Source organism: Mus caroli, chromosome 2 (genome assembly GCF_900094665.2).
Source record: "Mus caroli chromosome 2, CAROLI_EIJ_v1.1, whole genome shotgun sequence".
Taxonomy (NCBI): Eukaryota; Metazoa; Chordata; class Mammalia; order Rodentia; family Muridae; genus Mus; species Mus caroli.
The window spans coordinates 114,261,697-114,280,204 of NC_034571.1; the positions used below are offsets into that span (position 1 = coordinate 114,261,697).

The window sequence follows — 18,508 nt, forward strand, 5'->3', positions numbered from 1 at the left end:
TCTGGCTGTCCTGGAACTCACTTTGTAGACCAGGCTGGCCTCGAACTCAGAAATCCGCCTGCCTCTGCCTCCCGAGTGCTGGGATTAAAGGCGTGCGCGACCACTGCCCAGCTTGAGAAAATGTTTTAATTTGTAAGGTTCCAAACAAAACCAGAAGAACTCCATTTGTCCAGGATTTAAGGCCCGACAACTGAGATGTAGAACCTTATTAAACTAAAAGACTTCTGTACAGCTAAGAAGTAGATAAGTTCATAGAGTGGGTGTGGTGATTTGAATGAAAATGGCCCCCAAAGGCTAACAGGGAATGGCAGAATTTGAAAGGATCAGGACATATGGCCCTATTGAGTATGGATAGCCTTGTTGGAGGAAGCATGTCACTGGGTTAGGTTTTGAGGTTTCAAAAGCTTAAGCCAGGCTCAATGTGTCTTTATCTTCCCACTGCCTGCTGATCCAGATGTAACCTCTCATCTCCTTCTCCAACATGGGGTCTGCCTGCATGCCACCACCATGCTTCCCACCATGATGATAATGAACTAAACCTCTGAAAATACAAACCTGCCCCAATTAACTGTTTTCCTTTATAAGAATTGCCATAGTCATGGTGTCTCTTCACAACAATAGAACACTGGTTAAAATAGTGGGGAAAAAATTCTGCCGATCATACATCATACATCTGACAGAGGACTAGTGTCTAGAATATATAAAGAACTCAAAAAAAAAAAACAAAAACAAAAACAAAAAAAAACCCAAAGAGTCAAGAAAACAAATGGCTGAATTTTAAAAATGGACCATGGATCTCAACAAAGAGTTCTAAATAGAAGAAATAAAAATGACTAGTAAATTTCTCAAAAAGTATTTATCATCCTTAGTAAGTAGGTAAATTCAATTCTGATGTGGGGAGAGGGAACCCCTCATTCACTGTTGGGAGATTACAAACTGGTGCAGCCACAATGTAAATCAATGCTGAGATCTACCATACCACCTGGCTATCCCACCTCTTGGCCTCTGCCCAGAGCACTCAACAACCTGCTTTACAGATGCTTGCTCAGCTGCTCACTGACATCATTATGTACCACAGCCAAGAAAGAGACTTCAAAGTCCTTCAACAGATGAGTGAAGAGTGAAAAGATGGTATATAGACACAACAGAATAATCTTAAGCTGAAAAGAAAAATGAAAACATGAAACTTGGAGGTAAATGGATAAAATGAGGTGACTCAAGACCACACAAATACCACATGTTCTCTCTCATCTGTCATACCTAGCTCCGAGTCTTTGAGAGTGAGTATATAGCTGAGTAGCCACAGAAATGAGGGGAAAGGAACCATGGGGCTGGGGACCAGCAAGAAGATAACAGGATATAGGTGACATGAAAGGGAAATAGGAAAAACAAAAGTAGGAGTGAGTTGGGAAGAGGTAAGGAAGGCTAATCAATTTAGAAGGAGACAGAGAGAAGGGAGACAGATAACACTGAGGATATTTGATAAAGCCTTACGGAACAATACTATTTTATATTCATCTAAATTATACAATATAAATATGTGTATTGTATACATCTTAGGTTATGCCTCTTCGCAACAGGCTGCCCACAAGAGCTAACAGACTAACTAAAAACCAAAACCCAGTATCAGACCTGAGAAATCACAATTTGGGCTATGGTCAGGGCGCTCCACGTGACTCCTAAAACTGTCTAGGCTCTTGCTGCTGCCCTTGGATGCCTGTCAAAAGTGGAAGGAAGCCGGGCGTGGAGGCACATGCCCAGCACTCGGGAGGCAGAGGCAGGCGGATTTCTGAGTTCGAGACCAGCCTGATCTACACGGTGAGTTCCAGGACAGCCAGAGCTATACAGAGAAACCCTGTCTCGAAAAACCAAAAATAAAAAAAAAAACAAGTGGGAGGAAGCCCTTACCCCTGAAGACACAATACATTTTGGACACAGAACTCAGAAGATTTGAACTGGATCTAATCTGAAAGCCTTCTTCCTGCAACCTAGTTTTTATAAAACCAGAAGGTCCTATGCAAGCTTCCAAGGAAGGATTATTCAGCTGTGGTGCTCTTGAACTACAACAATGACCAGCATGGTAACATATCCCAAAAGGGTCAGGCGGTAGTGGTACACACCTTTAATCCCAACACTTGGGAGGTAGAGGCAGTCAAATCTCTGTTAGAGGCCAGCATGGTCTACAGAGTGAGTTCTAGGACAGCCAGGACTATACAGAGAAACCCTGTCTCAAAAACAAACAAACAAACAAACAAACAAACAAACAAGCAAACAGAATTTATCCTTGTCCTCACAGATAAGTGTATCTCTCACCCTGTATCATACAAGCTTCTCTTTGCAACAGACAGAGACCATCATAGAGCACCACAGCTGCTCATAAAGCAGAGATCAACTGATCATGGGGAGCCCAGGCCTAGTGGATACATCTACAACACAGCTCCTGCACTTAAGGCTCAGGGAACATTGCAGGAAAGGAAGCAGAAAGATTTAAGAGTTAGAGGACCAGAGGACTGCTGTGAGAGTGCATCTCCTAGAAGAAATGACAGGGAAACTACATGCATAATACCTTAGCATATGGCTGCCTAGACAGGACCTGAACAATGACAGTAGACATACTAACGTAAAAGATGAAAACCACGATTGACGAGAAGCTTTGTCCTTCCATGAGAGTGTTTCAACGCGCTGGGCGGTCTGTGCTCTCATCATATTCATTAACAGGTCAAAATGCAAATCTTCAAGAAGACCCTGACCAACAAGACCATCACCCTACAGGTGAAGCCCAGTGACACCATCGAGAACGTGAAAGCCGAGATCCAGGAAAAAGAAAGAGGGCATCCCCCCTGACCAGCAAAGGCTCATCTTTGCCGGCAAGCAGCTAGAAGATGGCTGCACCCTCTCTGATTACAACATCCAGAGTCAAGCCTGCACCGGGTCCTCTGTCTGAGGGGTGGCTACTAATTATTCAGTCTGCATTCCCAGTGGGCAGTGATGGCATTACTCTGTACTCTAGCCATTTGCCCCGATTTAAGTTTAGAAATTACAAGTTTCAATAATAGCTGAACCTCTGTTAAGAACATTAATAAAGGTTTTGTTGCATGGTAAGCAAAAACAAAACAAAACAAGACAAGACAAAACAAAACAAAAAAGACAAAAATCTCATGGGAGTCACACCCCTGAACAAAGAACTAAGGGCACTGACTGCTGACTGCTGAGAGAAGGAGAATTAGTCTGCCATGGCTGATCCTCTAACTGGTTTATCCAATACAAGGTGATCAGTCCTGAAATCATATACACACAAGCAATACTAAACAGACGCAGAAACTTGTATTTATGTATTTATGCATATATATCAATAATAATAAAAAGAAAGTTGATTTGAGAGGGAGTGGGAGGTCATAAGAAGGGTTAGGGAAAGGTTGGAGGGGAGGTAAGAGAGAAAGTAACATAGTTATATTTTAATTACATTTTTTTTTTTTTTTTTTTTTNTCCTGGAACTCACTCTGTAGACCAGGCTGGCCTCGAACTCAGAAATCTGCCTGCCTCTGCCTCCCAAGTGCTGGGATTAAAGGCATGCGCCACCACACCAGCTTTAATTACAATTTTAAAAACCTTAAAAACAAAAGAACCAGAACTGGTTGTCCTAGCTCAACATCAGAGCTGCAGCACTCATCACGCCTGCTTTTCTCCTCTTTTCATTCTGTCCCACTCTTACTCTAGTTTTTGTATTACTGCGCTTTAGCTGAGCTTCTCAGTATCAGACAAGCCTCTCCCCTCTTGAGGGTTAATCTCAGCCATGCTTACGAGAAGAACATGTTGTACTCCAGGCCCTCGATAGTTGAACGGGAATATTCTCTGAAGAAGTAGACACCAGTCACAGCAAAAATGTAGAAGAAGATAAGCAGCAACATCAAGAGGAACGTCATGCTCTAGAGGTCAGGATTCCAGTCAGGGGTAGATAAGAGAAGGCTGAGCCCCACCAGCAGCCCAGGCAAGCCCACTCTGCTATCTCCCACCAAATACAAAAACAGGATTATTGCTAAACTACAGCACTTTAACTCCTACCCTTTCTCATAGAAGAATACTTTTAAGAACCTTTCATGACCTTCTTTGACTATATCAAATATTAAACCCATCTTTCTAAATTGCCCCTCCCAACCCACTTTAATCAGTTCACATTACCTTCAGGGCCCTGACCAGAGCCAAAAGAATAACTTTAATTTGACGGAATCGTGCAAACAGTTTGAGAGACCTCAGCACCCGACAGACCCTCAGCAGCTGGATCCACACAGAGTGCGCTGGGACTCCTAACAGCACCACTAACTCAGGAAGCAGAGACTGTGGGAGACACAGGCAAAAAGTAAAAAGATACCCAAAGGACCCAGGGTACCCCTTTTCTATCCCATCTTCTTCAGGGTTCTCTAGGGGTTATCTTTTAATAGCATGCTCTGGGGTCTGTTTGCAGTTTAGTCTTTTTAGACAAACCTACTTAAGCTATGTACCTCAAGTTTGTTTAGATATTTTAAAATGCAATAAAGTTAGTGCTTATCTCTTGAGTTGTTATAGAACATAAGATAATACATATAAAATACTTAAAATAGTGGCTGGCACTTAATGTTCAGTAACTGGCAGATGTTATTTTAGGGGTTGATGTTCCTAGTGACAACAATTTCTACAATTAATTTTAGTTTTAAGGGGGAAAAAATCAAAGCAGCAAATTAGATAAACATCTCTTCATTCCTTCTTGGAGGTTTTAGTTAATTTAATTTACCTAGGCACATCTCTGGTCACTTTAACTTAAGGGTATCTATTCTTACCAACAAGGTAACAAAAAAGTCAAAGACATTCCAGGCATCCTTCCAGAAGAGAAAAAAACTGGCCAACCACATTAGAAGTATCTCTACAATGAAGCTAAGCAAGATGAACCAATCTGCCACCTCCAAAGCCAGCTTCACTGGCCACAGAGCAGTATTTGTGGATTCCATCAATTCTGTGAGGCAGAGCAAGGGAGAGATGAAGATTAAGTGAGCCACTGCATAACGAAGGATGATCGCTTATAAGCTGTGACCACTACTCTTTCATTTCTCTTTGCATTTCTTTTTTAGATTTTTTTTTTTATGTGTCTGAGTATTTTGCCTGCATGTACCACATGTATGCCTGCTGCCAGAAGTCAGACTGTTGAAAGCTACTATGTGGGTGCTGGAAATCAAACCTGGATCTTCTGCAAAAGTGACAATGTTTTTAACTGCTGAGCCATCTCTGCAGCCCCTGAGTTTCCCATTACATTCTTGATTCAACCTTTGTAATATAAGGCATAATTACCCATAAGACAACAGCTACACCACACCTCTTGCTACTGATATAAGTACTAGCTGTCAGTCACTCACAACCCATTCTACAGTCATACAGACTATAGAATTTCCTTTATCACACCCCCACCATCTGCCAAACTTAAGTTTGTCCTAAAGTTTATAGGAAAGCTATGGATCTTGAAAATATAGAAATATAAATTAAGTCTTTTAAAAATTTAAAGTTTTGAATAATTTCAAAAATGTCTCTTACATTGATGATTACAGGATGATTTTTTAATTTATTTTTTTTGAAAATACTTTCTTATTTATTTATTTTATGTATATGAATATAGTGTAGCTGTCTTCAGAGGGCGTCAGTTCTCATTACAGATGGTTGTGAGCCACCATGTGGTTGCTGAGAATTGAACTCAGGATGTCTGGAAGAGCAGTCAGTGCTCTTAACCACTGCGCCATCTCTCCAGCCCCAGGATGATTTTTTTTTTATTGTGTAGTATTCTGCTTGCACGCCAGAAGAGGGTGCCAGATCTCATTATAGATGGTTGTCAGTCACCCTGCGGTTGTTGGGAATTAAACTTTGAACCTCTGGAAGAGGAGGTTCAGGGAGCCTGCATGGGTTTGCTCTAGGGCTTCTGCATATATGTGGTGGCTGTGTAGCTTGGTAGTCCTGTGGGACTCCTAACAGTGGCAATGGGGGTGACTCTGACTCTTTTACCGGCTCTTGGGACCCTTTTCCTCATACTGGATTGCCTTGTCCAGCCTTGACATAAGGGTTTGTGCCTAATCTTATTGTAACTTGTTATGCCATGTTTGGTTGATATTCCTCTTTTCTGAAGGGAAATGGAGGAGGAATGGACCTAGTAGACAGGGGATGTATTGGAGGAACTGGAAGAAGTGGAGGGAGGGGAAACTGTGGTCAGGATTATTAGAAGAGAGAATAAATAGTAATAGTAAAATATATATATATAGTAAATAAAAATAAAAGATATAATAAAATGTGCAATAAAGCCAGGTGGTGGTGGTGCACGCCTTTAATCCCAGCACTTGGGAGGCAGAGGCAGGTGGATTTTTGAGTTTGAGGCCAGCCTGGTCTATAAAGTGAGTTCCAGGACAGCCAGGGCTATAGGGAAACCCTGTCTCAGGGAAAAAAAAAGTGTAATAGTATACTAGTTTAAAATAGTTACTTCTTTTTTTTTTCTCTTATGTTTTTGAGACAGTCTTGCTATAGCTCAGGCTGGTCTAGAACTCAGTAAATCCTCCTGCAACTACCTCTTAAGAGTTGGGATTATTGCCAGCAATGGTGGTGCATACCTTTAGAGGCAGGTGACTTGGATGTGTTTCAAGTTAGCCTTTATTATACAGTGAGACCCTGTCTCAAATACACCCAAAGCAGGAGCTGGGAAATGTAACTAAGTTGGTAGCATACTTGCTTAGCATGCACAAAGCCCTAGGTCCGGTCTTCAGCACCCCTTATAACCAACATGGTGACACATGCCTGTAATCTTGGCATTAGAAAATGAAAGCAGGGGGATCAAAAATTTAAAGTCAGCCTGGACTACATGGTGCATCTGAGACCTGGCTGGGCTTTATGAAACATACACACTCATTTTCTCTTTTGGCTCTTCTATTGATCTCTCTCTCTACACACACATACACAGGAAACTGGGGAATTTCTATGGTTTTTTTTTTTTGAGAGTTTTACTGCATAGTGCAGGCTGGCCTTAACTCACAACCCTGCCTCAGCTTCCAGAGCACTGGATTAAAGGCACTCATCACCACTCCTGACCTGAGTAATCTGCCTGAACTACCAACCAGACGAGATGTCCTTCTGTTTTCAATAATTTTATATAATTTATAAATGGTTTTAGAGTTGCACAGCAGTAACCTCAGATGGGCAGTAGAAGCAAGCGGTAAGATTCAAGGTCATGCTGATTACACATGGCGTTCAGGGCTAGTGGAGGCTGCAAGAGACTCTGTCTCAAAAAAAAAAAAAAAAAGGGCTGGTGAGATGGCTCAGTGGTTAAGAGCACCGACTGCTCTTCCCAAGGTCCTGAGTTCAAATCCCAGCCACCACATGGTGGCTCACAACCATCTGTAACAAGATCTGACGCCCTCTTCTGGAGTGTCTGAAGACAGCTACAGTGTACTCACATAAAATAAAATAAATAAATCTTAAAAAAAAAAAATCTGTCCCCATCACAATGAGATGTCTGAAACTACAAAGTGATCAGGCCAGGAGAGAACTGTCTTCCACACACTGCCTTTGTCGGCCAGCCTCAGTTCTTACCTATTTCGACCATCAGCACAAAGGTATTCAGAAAGATGAGGGAGATGATGAATTTCGAGAAGACAGAACCTGTTTTTTTTTTTTTTTCTTTTAAGGAAACATGCTGATGAAGTGCTTTCTCATTTATACAGCTTAAATAATAAAGACTACAATGTCAGATATGAGAATTTGAAGGAAACAGTTGGAGAGAGGAAAAGTAACCAACAGGAGAGGAACAGCCATAGATAAGAGCAATAACACAAAAGGATACTCTCAAGGACCCATCCAGCCCACAAGGAAAGAGGTGGCATTCGACTGCACCGCACACGAAGCCTGCTCAGCAACCGCCGTGAATGTGTGATGTGCCCCATTCTCCGAGGCTTTATGGAAAAGCGCACTAGCTGCTCCTGATCTCCTGACATGAGTTTTTGCTGGTAAGAAGGATCTGTAACAAAAATGAGAAGGTAACTGGAGATGCCTGCTATTCAGCTTGAGTGCACCAGAGCTGGCAACACCTAAGCCTGCCTTCACATCTCCCCAGCCTCCTCCCAAAACAGAAAGGACAGTAGATAAATATACAGGCCGGCTGGAGGACTGTGATGAGCAGGTAGCATTGGGATAGGGATGCCGGTGAAATAATGGACCCTCCTCTGCCTTGTAAGGTGCTCTTTCCAAAAGCAACTGAGAATTCTATTAGTTGGAAGTGAAAATGTGTAGTTTATTACTAACACTGACCGTGTGCATGAAAGCAACAGGGACAAAGTGTTATTTTGTTTTAGTCCCAGCTGCTTTAGAACCTGGCGTGTAGAGCAGGCTCTCTCCAACTCAGAGATCCACCGGCTGCCGCCTTCTAAGTACACGCATTAAATACCTGTCCTACCACTACCAGCAGCCCAGAAACCTTAAAGTTTTAAGTACTTTTGGTGTAAACTTTTCCAAGCCAGTCAGGGTACCCGACTAGGACTCAGAGGAAGTGATAGAGGTCCTATACATAGATTCTAAGAGTTTTATTCATAAAGCTCTGAGTTTATCACATGTCATGTTGCTTCTCATCCCTAAATTTCCTTTTTTTTAAAGATTTTATTTATTATACATAAGTATACTGTAGCTGTCTTCAGATCTTATCATGGGTGGTTGTGAGCCACCATGTGGTTGCTGGGATTTGAACTCAGGACCTCCGGAAGAGCAGTTAGTGCTAGTGCTCTTAACCGCTGAGCCATCTCACCAGCCCCCCTAAATTTTCTTTTATTTGTACTTAAAAAAAAATACTGGGCTGGTGAGATGGCTTAGTGGGTAAGAGCACTAGCACTAACTGTTCTTCCGGAGGTCCTGAGTTCAAATCCCAGCAACCACATGGTGGCTCATAACCATCAGTAATGAGATCTGACTCCCTCTTCTGGAGTGTCTGAAGACAGCTACAGTATACTTACATATAATAAACAAATAAATAAATAAATCTTTAAAAAAAAAAATACCGCCGAGCGTGGTGTTGCACGCCTTTAATCCCAGCACTTGGGAGGCAGAGGCAGGAGGATTTCTGAGTTCCAGGCCAGCCTGGTCTACAAAGTGAGTTTCAGGACAGCCAGGGCTATACAGAGAAACCCTGTCTCGAAAATAACAAAAACAACAACAACAAAAAATATACCATTTATTCATGGGGGGGGGTGGTCAGAGCATAATTGTAGGGGTAGGTTGTCTTCTTGTACCATATGGGTTCTGAAGATAGAGCTTAGGTTTACAGAGCAAGTGCCTATGTTCACTGAGCTATGTTGTCTCTGGCCTTACTCATATTGTTCTCAACCAAGGATGACCTTGAATTCCTGAGAATTCTCCTCCAGAGTGCTGGGATTCACCCATACCTGGTTTCTTTCTTTCCTTTTTAATTTTTTTCTTTTTCTTTTTTTCTAATAGGTGTGTGTGTGTGTGTGTGTGTGTGTGTGTGTGTGTAGGCCAGAGGACAACTTTTGGGAAATCAGTTCTCTCCTTCCAGGTAGGTCCTGAGAATCAGACTCAGGCTATCATTATAGCTGCAGGCACCTTTACTCTTGCCAGCCCTAATTTTGTTTGCTTGTTTGTTTCATTTTGTTTTCTGAACCAGGACCTGGCTATGTAACCCAAGCTGGTCTTAATTATTTAAAGCCCAAGTGACCCCGGATTCAGTCATGGACCGTTATTCCTGGCTCCACCCTTAAGTATGTCTCACTTTCTCTTGAGGATGTGGACAGGAATATCTTGTTTAGTGTGAATGAGGGTTACTAACCAAGTATCTCCCGGAGAGTGTGCCTTGGTACAGCTTGGCTCAAGCCCTGCAAATGCTCTATGAGCGAGAAAGTGTCAATGAGCTTTGAACGGATAGCATCAGCTCTGGGCAGCTGTAAATGTCCTTGTTCTTGTGCCATGTCTGTTAAGAAAGTAGAACCAAAGATGTCATGCTTAAGAATTATGCTACAATTAGCAGGCTCTCTCCTCCCCCAGCTTCTTTGCCTTTTAGAGATTCAAGAAGCCCACACACAAAAAAGCTATGAGCAGTTAAGAATAAACACATTGAAAGACTCAAAGGTATTTTGTTGTTGTTTGGTACTGATTTTGTTTTTCATCTAAGCAAAAGACAGAAAAGTCATAATAAGCTGGGCAGTGGGGCTGGCGAGATGGCTCAGTGGTTATAAGAGCGCTGACTGCTCTTCCGAAGGTCCCGAGTTCAAATCCCAGCAACCACATGGTGGCTCACAACCACCATCCGTACGAAATCTAATGCCCTCTTCTGGAGTATCTGAGGACAGCTACAGTGTACTTACATATAACAAATAAATAAATCTTTAAAAAAAAAAAAGAAGAAGAAGAAGCTGTAGAAGCTGGGCGTGGTGGCGCACGCCTTTAATCCCAGCACTTGGGAGGCAGAGGCAGGTGGATTTCTGAGTTCCAGGCCAGCCTGGTCTATAAAGTGAGTTCCAGGACAGCCAGGGCTGCACAGAGAAACCCTGTCTCGAAAAGCCAAAAACAAAACAAAACAAAAAAAACAAAAACAAAAACAAAAAGAGTAGTCATAAGAAATATCTTCACAGCTAACTAAATATTCGGGTTATTTTCACTTTCTGACAGCATTTGTAATTAAATACTTCTTTTTGAAAATTAGGCTTAAATGCTAGGCAGGTGGTCCATGGCTTGGATCCCAGCGCTCTGGAGACAGAGGCAGGCAAATCTCAGAGCTCAAGGACAGCCTAGTGAAGGACAGCCAGGGCTACACAGAGAAACTATCTTGAAAAACAAACAAAAATCAGTTTAAAAGGCAGGCAGTGTAGACAGATATTCCAATCTCAAGAGGATGGTGGATCTCTGTTGAGTTCCACATTTGCCTAGTCTATATAGGGAGTTCCAGGGCAGCCAGTCCTCCTTGCCTCAAAAAAAAAAAAAAAAGGGGGTGAAAGCTGAGCTTGTGCCTATTAGTGTATACCATCAGTCTCAGCCACTCGAGAGGCTGAGGCCAGAGGATGGAAAGTCCTAGACCTGCGCGGATTTCAGTATGAAGTCAAGGCCAGCCTGGACACCTTGGTGTGAACATGACTCAAAAAGTCAAAAGAGGAGTAGGGACGTAATCCAGTGTTGGATCACTTGCCCAGCAATGTGCAAGGTTCTGGGTTCAATCCTCAGCTACCCACCCTCTCAAACAAACTAACAAACAACAATGGGGGGGGGGGGGAAGCAGCAGGCAGGGAGGGCAGAGGCCTAAGGCTGGACAAAGAATACAGACCTCACGTGGACCTGACAAAGCAGGATACGAGGTAGGGCAGCGGCAGGATGTAGGCTTACTACGCCCTATAATTGGACAAAGCAACAGCCTGACATTTGGAAAACGTGTCGCGGTGCGCTCAAGTGCGTGCGCGCCCCAATGCCCCGGAGGGAGGGAGCTGGACAGACAGCTCAAGCTCCCCTCCGGCCCTTTCACGGGCCTCACTTCCGCCCACTCAGCCCTGACTTCACCCCTCCGCCTTCCGCGCCGGCGCCCAGAGCTTCACTCCCCCCCCAGCGGGTGGCGCTCAGGGCCCCTCCGGCTTCGCTGAGTCCCCCCGACTTCCCACCGACCCCCGTCCCGGCCTCCGCCACAGCCAGACCGGCGGGCGTTCGCCTAAGCGTCCGCCCCGCCTCGCCCCGCGCGCCCGCCAATCGGCAGTTACCAGCTGTTCGGCCCGCCCGACGCAGCGTGACGCAGCCAATCGGCGGCTGCCACACTGCGGGCCCCGAGCAGGCCTAGGGGGTTGGGACCTCGGCAGCGGGTCTGCCCGGGCCAGACGCGCGAGCGCAAGCAAGCGGCTGCAGATTGCGGGCTCTCCCATCTCATTTCTCCGGTCCCGGCCCTCCGACCGCCCCCCGCCGCGACCCGCCGCCATGCGCTTCAGCTGCCTAGCTCTGCTCCCGGGCGTGGCGCTGCTGCTCGCCTCGGCCCGTCTCGCCGCCGCCTCCGATGTGTTGGAACTGACGGACGAAAACTTCGAGAGTCGCGTCTCCGACACGGGCTCGGCGGGGCTCATGCTAGTCGAGTTCTTCGCCCCCTGGTGAGGCCACTTTGCGGGATCAGGGCCGGAGGACCGGCTGGGCGCGGGAGCGGTTGGGCCTACGCAGCGCGGGCGCCCTCCGCTATCTAGCAGGCCTGGCTGCGGCTGCCTCGTTGCCAGTCGGTGGGGAACCGGGAGACGCTCCGTCCGGGGTGGGGGGTGGGGTGAGGACGAGGTAGGGTGGGGACGGGGGCAGATCCGGAAAGCAGAAAGCCTAAACTCCAGGGTAGGGCCACGTCCTTACCTCCGCGTTCTTGCAGCACTTCCTATGTAGAGGGTTCACCCATCCCCTCCCCCTCCGGTCTATCTTTCAGTATCTAGGTGAGTCAGTGTATGTGTCCCCAGGTCTGCAGACAAGGCTGGCATCCCAAAGCCTTCAGAGAGGAGGCAGAGGTCCTCTTTTAAGTGGAGAGGTTCTGGGTTTTTAGTTTTTTGTTTTTTTTCTTTTTGTCTCCACCCCATTAGAGCCATTGGTTTCTAACCAAGGTCACTCAGTAGCTGCAGAAAGATCCTAAGTGCTTTCTTGAGACAGGCCATTAGTTGGTTCATGGCATGGCTTACACTAATTTACATTAAGCTGCAGAGGCCTCTTATTAAAAGAGTAAACCAACAAGAGTTATTTCACTAGGACCTATCATAATTTCAGTATTGAATAATTCTAGAAAATGATAACATTCTGGATAAGAAAGTTACCACTGTTTAACCTAAGAAAAGGGTAAGTTCTTTAGAGTGGGTGTGACCCCAAGTAAAAACTTTCCTTGGGAAGGCAGAGCAGATAGGATTTCTAGTTTTGTCACTTAGAGTAGTGGATAGGATACTTTACCAATTATTACAAGGGCATATAGTTTAGAGGATGTCAATTTTTTTTTCCCTCCTAGCACAATGACCCTTAATTCAAACCTGTTCAAAAGTATCAGTAAGACAGAGTGTGATAGTTACACAGTAACTTCCCTTTGCTTCTGACCCAGTGGGATTGTTACATCTCTAGCTTATCCGACTTAGATGGTCACGCTCAAAAGTCCTGTAGTGAAGACTGCCTAAAGAGGCAGGAAGCAAATTTTGTTTCTGTTCAGGCATTTCTGTGGTTGACGATCACATTGATTACACATGATAGATAGCATTTATATGTCTCTAGAATTCGTGTTCTCTCCGAATTTATCATAGTTATATAATTGGTGCTGTTGACTGAGGGGGTGTCACTTGGGTCTGGCTTTTTTGTCTGAAGGAGGTCATACAATTGAAGAATTGTGGGCTCTTACACAATTAGAGTTTTTAGTCAAGGCTTTGGAATATGGTTCAGTGCTTGCCTAGCATGTCCAGTCCCCATTATTGAAACACACACACACACATGAAACCATATATATTCTTAAGAAACAAGTCCCTCTGTACACTCTAGGCTGACCTCTTCTTACTCTAGCCTCTTTTTTTTTTTCTTTTTCTTTTGAGACAGGGTCTCCTATTGCCTAGCTAGCCTTCAGTTCATGATCCTTTTATTCTGAATGCCCCGAGGCACCTGGCTTCAGACTAGTCTTTCTACTAAAAATTGTTGTGCCTGCTTTCCACAAGACTACATATCCCGGGCTGGAGAGATGGCTCAGTGGGTAAGAGCACCCGACTGCTCTTCTGAAGGTTCAGAGTTCAAATCCCAGCAACCACATGGTGGCTCACAACCATCTGCAACAAGATCTCTCTTCTGGAGTGTCTGAAGACAGCTACAGTGTACTTATATATAATAAATAAATAAATCTTTAAAAAAAAAAAAGACTACATATCCCATCATACATTGAGCGATTACGAGTTGCATGGATTTCTGCTGTGGTGTCTGTTTTTAGTTGGCTGAGAAGATAAAGTCATCTTTCACATTGCCTATAGGAAAGATTAGTTTTCTGAGGGGGCAGTTTAGAGTGAAGGAAGTCTCCTGTTAGTAATTTCATTATTTCTACATACTCATCTATTTTAACAGTTGTAATTTTTAAAAATTTGTTACTTTGCTTGTTTTTCTGAGACAAAGTCTTAAGTAGCTCAGGCTGGGCTTGAATTCCTTACCCTTGAGTCTCTGCCTCCCCAATGCTGAGTGTACAGCCACCACACCCAGCTCTGAGATTGATTGATTTGCTCTTTTCTCTTGCATACAACAGCAGCACCATCCCCTGTTAGCAAATGGAAATAGGGTTTGAGATAGGGTTTTATTGTATAGCTCTGGCTGACCTAGACCGAATCCACCCGCCTCTGCGTCCTGAGATTAGAGGTGTGTACCACCACATCAATCAAGAAATGTAATAGTACAATGGGGACTAGAAAGCTGGCTCAGCAGTTAAGAGCACTGGCTTTTGCAAAGGAAACTGAAGAGTCTGGCCTTCCTGGGCACTGGCATTCATGTGCACACACCCATAACTTGAAATAAGTGCTCTAAGTGGTAGGGGTCAAATGGAGTCTGGAACTTAGTCCAGTAGATTAAGTGCTTGGGTACCTCACACTGAGCCCTAGGTTCCATCTTCATGTAGGTCTACCTCTTTAACTTTGTAAGTGAAAGTGAAAGATTTCTTTGCAGGCCACTGTTAAGGTTATGAAGTTTTGTTTTATTTGAAACAAGATTTTATGTACTGGAGGCTGGCCATGGGCTGTCATCCTGGCTTCACCACCTAAATACTTGGATTACAGGTGTGAATTACAGTGTTTGCTAACCTGTGTATTTGTAGGGATATGAGTATCTTCATTTCTCTGTGAGAAATAGCGGTGTTTAAATGTTTTAAGTCTTAAACATCTACTTGTGTTGTAGATTTTTATGATATTCTTTTCCCCTGTAGTACCAAGGATCAAGCATATGACTTTAACTTGTGCTTGGCGTCGAGTACTATGCTACCCTCTACAACAGTAACAATAAATAATACTTGTTAGGCAGTCCATGATGCTAGTGATTCTTGCCAGGGCTTTAGAATTACAGCCAGGTGGCCATTACTGCCTAGGATTTACATTGGATGCTGGAGATTGAAACTCTGGTCCTTAGTGTCTGCAGTACAAGCACTTTACCCAGTGAGCTATGTCTCCAGCCTCTAAAATTAAATGTTTAATGCTAATTTTCTTTAACTTGTCTGTTTTGAGACATGGTTTCACTATGCAGCTCTGGCTGTACTGGAACTCACTATGTAGACCAGGCAGGTATTAAAGTCACAGGGATTCATCTGCCCCTGTCTCCTGAGTGCTGCAATTAGTGTTCTCCATCACATGTAGCCTAGTGTTTGTTGTTGGTTGGTTGGTTGGCTGGTTTTAGTCTATTCTTCTCTGTATCTTAACTTGGATCTCCTTTCTTGTTCCCAGTCATCAGCATTTGAGATTTCATTCCAACTTTGTCCTATATCTCCATCTTGAATTCATTCTCTTTCCTCGCCCTTCCCTTTTCCTCTCTCCCTCTCTTTTATCCCTCCCCCAGGTAAAGGGGTGGTTTATAAGCCTGGTTTGGCTTTAAGCTTATGAGACTGTCTCAAAATGGGCTGGTGAGATGGCTGGTATTATGGGTATGTGCCTTTGGGGATTCTCATCATCAGCCATACATAATTTATTTTAATGCTCTTTTTTCTTTTTGGAGGCTAGATCTCACTGTGTAGACCTGGCTGGCTTCAAACTCAGAGTTCCACCTGCCAGCACACCTGGTTTTCCCTGACTATTTTTATGTGTATTTATAAAGTGGTCCATTTTTTTCTCTTATTTTCCAGGAGAGGTGAGGTAAAGACGTTAACTTCTGCTTTACTGCTACACTAGGAAAAAAAAACGGCAACAGCCAGGCATAGTGTTCTGCCTGTTAGCTCAGGGTTTCAGAAGCTGAGGAAAGAAGACTGAAAGTTTGAAAAAGATCCTGCCCCAAGAAAAGATGAAATTTTTGATGCTTAAGCATTATCTGCTATGTGAATCTAGATGACTGTTACCTCTCTGTTTCCTTTCAAGTGCTATATACTGTTAACTGGAATCATAACACGTGTTTCTTGCTTCCATGATTGTCTGAAAACAGACTTGTTATGTATTAGCTCTGCTATTCACCTTACTTGAATACTCTTTCCTCTCTCTGAAGCCTTACTTAAAGACGCAAACCAGATAATATAGCCTTAAAAATGTATGCTTTTTTAACCCTTGGAAACTGGGTTTAAAACACTTCAGAGGGAGAGGAAGAAAGATTGCTGTAAGTTCTAGGACAGCCAGGGCTACCTAGTGAGATTCTGTCTTGAGCAAGTGAGCTGAACACCATGAATCAGCGTCAAGTGCCTTTGCTCTCTTCTTTCAATGTAACTCTGAGCCTAACCAGCTGGAGGGCTACATAGAATGAAGCGTAGAAGGCACTGATTTAATAATAGATTTAATAATAGATACACTAATAATTTAATAATAGATACACTAAGCCAAAGGGAGAAGGAGTATCATGGCCTGTTGGGCTATATAGTTTCAAGATAGCCTGGAGCAACAGAGTGGGACCCAGTGTTTAAAGGAAAACAAAACAAAATCTTACCTGAGTTTCAACACCGTGTTAGAAAACAGGTGGTAGAAAGCTTAGCTTTACAGTTAGGTGGTTCACTTGACCATGAGAACTAAGCAAAACATAGGCTGGTATACTTTTCCCCAGAGGGCTGCGAGAAACACCTGCTCTTCTATCCAGAATGTCCTAGCAGTCCCACGGGTGGACTTCCCGTGCATTTGAGTGTATGACATGTTCTTGTCAGTATACAGCTAGCACCAGCTGTATATTATCTCCTTAAAGGCCCAGTGGGTTGCAGAGGGATCTCTTTGAGAAGGTTGATGAGTTCTGTCTTCCCTATAGGCAGCGAAACTAGAAAACAGAAGGAAAAAAGACAGGCGAGGTGGTGCAGTTCCCCAAAATTTGGGAGATGGTGGGTGAATCTTTGGCTTCAAAGTATTACTCTGAAAAGTAATCTAGATAAAGAGTTTTAAGAGACTGTCTCAAAAAGCAGGCTGGTGAGATGGCTCAGTGATTAAAAGTGAATGCTGCTTTTGCCGAGGACCCAAATTCCATTCCCAGCATATGTATTTGGCGCTTCACAATTGCCTGTAACTCTAGTTCCAAAGGAGTTACACAAATTTTTAAAAGGAAAAAAACAAAACCTCAAAACTGTAAATGTGTATTTTCTCTAGGGTCTTTAGGACACCTGTTGAGAAACTGACAAAGTTTAAATGAAGAACCAAGTAGTCGTGCAAAAGAAGCGGGAAGCGGCTTACCCTGGGATTGTTTACATTTGTGGGTGTGTCTCAGAGGACAACCTTCCAGAGCAATTTTCTCTTTGCATCATACTGGAAGCAAACTCTGGCTTAGTGGCAAGTACATTTAACTTACTAAGCCATCTTGCACGCACAAATACACATTTATGAAAAATATTAAAGGGCCATGCCAAATATGGTTGCTCAAGCCACCCTGAACTGTAGAGTCCAGCTGCAGTCACATAATGAGATCCTGTCTTAGACGGGAAGAATGTGTAAAAAGACCAAGTGATAGACACCAAATTCAAGATGGAGGAGTATATAAGCAGGAAGGGGTACAGGAAGGTTTCAGCTCCATTGACTTTCAAGACAGAGTTTTCTGTGTGGCCCTGGGCTGTTCTGGTACTCACTCTGAACCAGGCTGGCCTTGAACTCAGGATAAGCCTGTCTCCTATGTGCTGGGAATAAAAGCATGCACTGCCACACCCAGCTAACATATCTTTTTCTTAATAAGATATAAAGTAAGGTTCTTCTTCGTTGAATCGGTGACATCCCAGATGCATTCAAATTATGGTTTATATATTTTTAAATTTATTTATTCTACTCTCATACGATACATCCCAACCATAGCCTCCCACCCTCCAGTCCTTTCAGTTATCCCCCCACCTCCCTCCCCTTTCCTCATCCTGTCAGAAGAGTGGGCCTTCAGGGATACTAACCTAACATGGCATCACAAGATGTAGTAAGATTAGGCAGAAGCCCATATCCAGGCTGCTGTTTCTCCCTGTATTCTCCATCTGTCCCTCTCTCCCTCGCCTGACCCCTTCTCATGCCCACCTGCGCCAGTGCACCCACAAAATCCATTTCCCCTTCCCAGGGAGAGCCTGTGGTCCTTCCTAGAGCCCTTCTTGTTACTTAGCTTCTCTCAGACTGTGGATTGTAGTTTGATTGTCCTTTACTTAACAACTAATATCCATTTATTGAATGCATATCATATTTGTCTTTCTGGGTCTGGATTGCCTCACACAGGAACAGCTGAGTAATACTCTGTTGTATAAAACCACATTTGCCTTTTTTTTTTCTTTTATAATATTTACTTATTTAATGTATGTGAGTACATTGTCGCTGTCTTCAGACACACCAGTAGAGGGCATCAGATCTCATTACAGATGGTTGTGAGCCAC

The 18,508-nt window shown here is 43.7% G+C and overlaps 2 protein-coding genes and 1 pseudogene across 6 annotated transcripts in view; 2 read left to right on the forward strand and 1 right to left on the reverse strand.

The window, feature by feature from the left end:
• Catsper2 (cation channel sperm associated 2) overlaps nt 1–12,460 on the reverse strand; it is a 20,474-nt gene extending 8,014 nt beyond the window's left edge. Inside the window, exons 1-8 of one of the 5 annotated variants that reach the window (XM_021180444.2) lie at nt 12,367–12,460; nt 11,321–11,385; nt 9,833–9,973; nt 7,844–8,017; nt 7,594–7,662; nt 4,815–4,987; nt 4,180–4,335; nt 3,802–3,926 (exon numbers count right to left, since the gene is read on the reverse strand). In XM_021180444.2, coding sequence (XP_021036103.1) covers nt 3,802–3,926; nt 4,180–4,335; nt 4,815–4,987; nt 7,594–7,662; nt 7,844–8,017; nt 9,833–9,971 — 836 coding nt within the window. In that variant the 5' untranslated portion in view covers nt 9,972–9,973; nt 11,321–11,385; nt 12,367–12,460. Of the gene's footprint in view, nt 1–3,801; nt 3,927–4,179; nt 4,336–4,814; nt 4,988–7,593; nt 7,663–7,843; nt 8,018–9,832; nt 9,974–11,320; nt 11,702–12,366 lie in introns of those variants that run through there. The other 4 variants (XM_021180437.1, XM_021180429.2, XM_021180423.1 and 1 more) reach the window with 4 other exon arrangements.
• Nucleotides 2,725–2,958, forward strand: LOC110308116 (annotated as a pseudogene).
• Pdia3 (protein disulfide isomerase family A member 3) overlaps nt 11,807–18,508 on the forward strand; it is a 23,149-nt gene continuing 16,447 nt past the window's right edge. The window contains exon 1 of the mRNA XM_021180463.2: nt 11,807–12,122. Coding sequence (XP_021036122.1) covers nt 11,956–12,122 — 167 coding nt within the window. The 5' untranslated portion in view covers nt 11,807–11,955. The remainder of the gene's footprint in view (nt 12,123–18,508) is intronic.